The sequence below is a fragment of the Sinocyclocheilus anshuiensis genome, unplaced genomic scaffold (genome assembly GCF_001515605.1).
Source record: "Sinocyclocheilus anshuiensis isolate Anshui unplaced genomic scaffold, SAMN03320099.WGS_v1.1 scaffold195, whole genome shotgun sequence".
Classification (NCBI taxonomy): Eukaryota; Metazoa; Chordata; class Actinopteri; order Cypriniformes; family Cyprinidae; genus Sinocyclocheilus; species Sinocyclocheilus anshuiensis.
The window spans coordinates 1077047-1083040 of record NW_015548236.1 but is presented as its reverse complement, the minus strand read 5'-3'; the positions used below and the strand labels follow the sequence as shown (position 1 = coordinate 1083040).

The window sequence follows — 5994 nt, the reverse complement described above, 5'->3', positions numbered from 1 at the left end:
CAATTTTAGTCTCATCTGCCTCAGAATCTTCAAGGTGTGTTTGACTGCATGTGGCCTTTCTTGAGGAGTGGCTTTTTTCTTGCAACCCTCCCGTACAAGCCACATTTGTGGAGAATTTGTGATATTGTTGTCACATGCATACAATAAATTCCTGCAACTGCTTCAGAGTTGCTGTAGGCATCTTGGTCGCCTCTCTGACCAGTTTCCTCCTGGCTCTTTCATCCAGTTTGGAGCAACGTCCTGATCCAGGGAGGGTCTGTGTTGTACCAAATAGCTTCCATTTCTTAATAATAGACTTTATTGTGCTTCTAGGCATTGATAAAGCCTTTGAAATATTCTTTGTATCCATCTCCCAACTTGTGCCTGTCCACAACTCTTTTGACAGTGCCTTGCCACCCATAGTGGATTGTTTGCTTCAGTTGCACTACCAAGGAATGAAATGCTCCAGGAAAGCTCTTTTCATGCTGAGCTAATCAAAATGACCACAGCTGATCACAGTTGAAAGTCAGATGGCTTTGTGTGCCATTGAGAAGGTGATTAGTTACTCCTGATTGCGTTTACAAGTCATTTTAAGGTGATTCTGGTTCTCAGCGATTCTGGGTTTTTACATTTTTTTTCTGACATGTTGGTGTTATATCTTTCATTTGGATGTTATAAGTTGCACCGAGTAAATACTGGATAAAACAAAAACTGTGACCGCCTTCATTTCAGGTTGCAAAGCAAGAAAATATGATTATTTTAAAGGGGGTGCTTCTTTTCTATACCCACTGTACTGAAGTGATGAATATAGACCAGTAAGACATAATATTAGCTCCTCTTACAGGGTTTCTGTGGTGTCTTTTGTGAAAGGTTGCCATGACATGCCATGAGTACAGAGGCTGTAAATGCCAAGCAATATATTTACTGAGAATGGGCCTGCTTAGTATTTAACCCCCGGGATGTTGTAAGGGTCACAACATGAATGTTAATGACAAGATGGTCGTAATTTTTTACTCATGAGGAGTAACATTTTAAAAAACGCAAGCTGACATTTGATTTTACAACAATGTTGAGAACAGTTGTGCTGCTTAATAAAAAAATGTATATAAAAAAAAAGACAATTCATAATTGTCTATTATTTCCTTGAAATTGTTATTGCGATTATTACACATCATATAATCGCAATTCACACTGAATGATTTTTATACCATTGTTTGAAGCAACCACATGCCATATTTTTAGATGAAAATAAACAAGCTGAAAACACTGATAAACTTTTATTGCTTTTCTATAGTATTAAGCCTCAAATGTGAACTATACATTGAATTGGTTTCTTCTTTAAATAAAAAAGTAAAAATATGCATGGTTTTATAATGTTATACTAAAACTAAAAAAAAAACTAAAATGAAAACAAATTTATGCAGAATAACATAAGTGGACTTTTACAATTAATTGCCGCTTTGAAACATTACGTAATTGTGGCATCTGTATGATTAGAAATTTGATGAATTGTGCAGCCCTAATCCTTGCTGAACAAAATTATGAATTAAAAAAAAAAATCTTACTGACCCCACACTTTGGAACTATAATTTATATGTAGAAACGTATTTTATCATTATAATATAATAATTATTTAACTTTAAATAATTAATCTGTCACAATATAAGACAATAAAATTTGTGTTTGAATTTATAAGAATTTATAAGTTAAGATTTGTGTAAAAAGCTAAAGATTAATCATAGATTATTCTTCATATGAAAGAGGTTGAAAACAAAAACTCTATTGCAAAATATGACAAAAGAACTAAATAAAAAGTAAGACTTACACCAGATAAAATTATTATAATATTACATTATAATACAGATAATAATTTTTGATATTTTCCTAAAGTTGGTTTTCCTAAAAATCCACCGGCCCCTGGGATCTATGCCCTTGCTGAGGGCAAAATGTTATCATGGGAAAACAAAATTGCCTCATATTTGCATTCAAATGACTAATAATGTAGTAAACTGTATTACATGAAATCTTACCAGCTCCTTCCTCAGCCAGGCCAGTGCAGTCTCAATGTCCAGCCGGCCTGCATCCTCCTCTCCAGCCATACGCTTCCCTCTGCACACCTCCTGGGATGAGGAATGGTCCTTGCACATCACTGCTGCTTTACAGTGATCAAAAGAAGTTTCTTTACAGGAGAAATCTCTCAGTCTGGTAAGAACTACTTCCATTGTTTCTAGAAGTGCTGATGAGGCGCAGAGAGCTCACTGTTCTTCTTGTCAGCTGTACATACAGATCAGTCACTGTTTTATCTCCTTGTCACACTGTCCACTACTGGCGAGTCCGCTCTGGGACGGACACTTAAAACACCCCCTCCCTTCACCCCCTGCCACGCCATAAACATGCGCACACTCTGATTTTGCATGCGACATAGGTCTGTTTATGTGCAAGGGAGTGACGTAGAGAGACTGACGTCAGCCTCGCCTGTAGTGTTTCTGATTTGCCATGAGCTTTGTAAATGTTTAATGCAGTTGAATAGATGACGTGCGGATCTGGAGTTGCTATGGCTTTGCAGGAAGTACTAGTGAAGACAGCTGGAGGAATATCCTTGGCAGTGCCAGGATGGTAAATAGTAAGTGGACCTCTGTGGACTGAATAGATCACAAATTACATTTGTCAGGTCATAGCTTTGATTTTGATCCCATGCAGATTTTAGTATGAACTAATATTTTTTATTCCCACAGTAGCCACTGTTGATCCTTAAACTACTCATGGGTCTAAAGTCATTGGTTGTGAACCGCCCAGGCAGCCATGTGGAGCCGCATGCTGTCATGTCCTCTCTGCGTTTCCCAAGCAACCTGCACAAATAAGCAATACATCCCAACTCGGGACAAAAATAGTGAAGACACAATTGAGGCTATATTTAAACCCAATAGATCAAACCAACAAAGTCTTTGACGTTACAGACATTCAAAGAGACAGAATGGGACCAAGTTCTCTTCATCCATGAAAAGAGAGTCTGCCTGGCCTTTCGGTTCTCTTTCAGAACCTCTGCCATGCATGAATCACCAGACTTAAATTCTAGTGTCCTACAAAAAGTTTAGCCAATTTGATAAAAATTACCTACATAAAAACATATTGTGCATGTGGTAAATTCCCATGCAAAAGCATTGGGAAGCAATATTCATGTAATGTAACATTAATAAATGCAGTCCTCACAAGATCACACTTATTGGACATAAGAACCAGCCTGGTGGGCTCTTGGAGGCTATACCACCCTCTTGTGGTAAAAAAAAACTAAAAAAAAAAAAATTACATTTACATATAAACTCCCATTTGCCCTCTGATACCTCAAATTCTGACTTTTAAACTTCATTTCATTAATTATTATTAAATAATAATATTAAAACACTATTACTTTGTAATAATAATTTATAATAATAAATATTATTAAATTATTATTAATCATATGTGACCCTGGACCACAAAACATAAGGGTCATTTTTTTAAAATTGAGATTTATACATCACCTGAGGGCTGGATAAATATTGATGCATGTTTTTTTTAGGATAGGATAATATTTTACTGAGATACAACTATTTGAAAATCTGGAATATGAGGGTGCAAAAATTAGGTTGTCCAAATTAAGTTCTCAATGCATATTACTAATCAAAAATTAAGCTTTGATATATTTATGGTAGGAAATTTACAAAATATCTTCATGGAACACGATATTTAACTAATAGCCTAATGATTTTTGGCATAAAAGAAAAATCAATAATTTTGACCCTTTCAATGTATTGTTGTCTATTGCTACAAATATACCCGTGCTACTTATGACTGGTTTTGTGGTCCAGGGTCACATATTTGAACATTTCCAACAATATTAAACACACACACATATATATCTGTACCTATATTCCTCATTGTAACACAAAGCCAACCACAGCTTTCCGTGCTCTCTCTCTGGTCATATATTTTTCATTATAAAAACACAAAGCACATATCTAATCTAATCTCAAATAATTAAACCTTAAATGGTCACAAAAACAAAACAAAACAGGTATTGATAATAAAAGAAACACTTGTTTATTAGACAAAACAAGGCGTTTGCTGGCACAAATGCCTGGTCTGGATAAAGGACAAACCTTACAATAACAAATGCTGAGAAACAAATAAATGCTACTCTTGTAGAAGCGAGGCTTGTCTCTATGCAGTTGTGGGATTGGAGGTGACTGCCGCTTCCTCTGTCCCAGCAGGCCGTCGCTTCCTAGGTCTACTCCGCTTCTTTTTCTCTCCGTCTGTCTTTTTGGGCTGCTGAGGCATGGGTTTCTTCTTTTTCTTCAGGCAGCTAAGTGGGTTGGGATTGCTGGATTTCCTCTTACGTTTTTTGCCTCTCCTGTCATTACTGTCTTTGCTGAGGCCCTCCTTCTCTTTCAGAGTCTGGATGCTTGACTGTTGTGACGGGCTCACCAACTCACCCAGCTGAACCGCTTCAACATGCTTCAGCGAACGCTCAGAGGCCTTGTCTAACACCATGGTGTTGAGGATAATGTAGAGCAGAGGAACCCCAGGGATCTTCTTCAGGGCCGTCGTCAACTCTTGATCCTGGTAAGAAGGATCATTGTGTTATTTATTTGACTAAATTAAATTTTTGTCCAGTTATAGAGTCCTTACCTGAGTTGCAATGAAGTAGTGGTGTGGATTTGTCTGCCCAAGCATTGACAACAAACACTCTGATGCAGGAACTGGATCTTTCATGTGTTTGCATTTCCTGATCTGAAATCTCTGTAAGATGAGTTTTGCTCCATAGAGGTCTTTTGCAAGGCTTTCAAGTTCCTTAAGTGCGCAGCTGCACAGAACAAAACAAAACAAATGTTATTACACAAGAACTAATACACTGACATAAATACTAGAAATAAGAAGAGCATTAACTTACTTTGTGGTACAGAGCTGAACTTCTCCCATGAGATACTTTGGCAATTGCTCTTTGATTTGTATTTTATTCTTTAACGCTGCTTGACAAAACGTCCCATCAATTAATATTTGGAAAGGTTCCCTAAAGCAAAAGTTGTACTTGTAAAAACTGATGGTTTTCTTCGCGTGCTTCTGACGCTTTATCTTCATGGTGAATTATTGATATATAAAGCTCAAGATAGTTTAAACGAATAGATTATCTTGACTGGATAAGAGAAGAATATCAATAAATCCGGACACGTGAGGACTGACACTCTTGATTTATGTAAATATGTCAACAAAACAGTTCAACGAAGCTCACGCCAGTCTCAAACATTAACAAGCATGGTAACGTTACCAGAGTGGTTACAGTAAATGGGTACCGGGTAAAACAGCAAACGGCTGTCGGTTATCTCGTTAATTCTAATAAATAATAATAGAAAATAAATGTATAATAACTACAATTAATATATATGTTTGATTTATTATTATTAGATAAAGACTTTCAGAATTGTATTAGTTAACTCACTCTAGGAACAGTTCACAGTAGTCACTCTTTCTTCTGACCACTTTTACAGCTGCACGTTCTAGTGAAGGGAAGTCTGAATCATTTCGCGAATCGATTCCTTTGAACAGTTCATTTCTTTGCAAGTTACCAAAACCACCGTAATGTGGCGAATAAAGAAATCCGTTGTCACATATTGCTCTTGATTTTTTGTAATCGCTTTAGTTTGTTTTTTGAACCGGTTCAACCCATGCATTGAAAAGATCCGATTCAAATGGATGATTCATTCATCGCTATCAGGTTCACCGGAAGGCACCGGTTTAGCGGTTTTGTATCCCCGGCGCGGGTGAAGATGGCATCCCATAAAGAAACCCCGTCTGGAAAAACCCTGAATTCTCCCGTCAAACAAATCCAGCTAGAATCAATGTAGCCGAGTCCACAGAGAGTGAACTCGGGTGTTTACACGTCTCTGTTGGTTAGTTCACCTGCAGATCACTGTGCAGACTGATGTGATGACAATATGCCAAACTGGAAATAATAATAATAAGAAATAATAATAATAA

General features: G+C 37.0%; 1 protein-coding gene across 2 annotated transcripts in view; it reads right to left on the bottom strand.

Annotated features, from left to right (window-relative positions):
• The window catches only part of utp23 (UTP23 small subunit processome component), a 7502-nt gene extending 2204 nt beyond the window's left edge, over nt 1–5298 (bottom strand). Inside the window, exons 1-3 of one of the 2 annotated variants that reach the window (XM_016441858.1) lie at nt 4910–5298; nt 4648–4822; nt 4444–4578 (exon numbers count right to left, since the gene is read on the bottom strand). In XM_016441858.1, the coding sequence (XP_016297344.1) occupies nt 4444–4578; nt 4648–4822; nt 4910–5097 (498 nt within the window). In that variant the 5' untranslated portion in view covers nt 5098–5298. Of the gene's footprint in view, nt 1–4036; nt 4579–4647; nt 4823–4909 lie in introns of those variants that run through there. The other variant, XM_016441857.1, reaches the window with a different exon arrangement.
• Nucleotides 5299–5994: the final 696 nt, after the last annotated feature.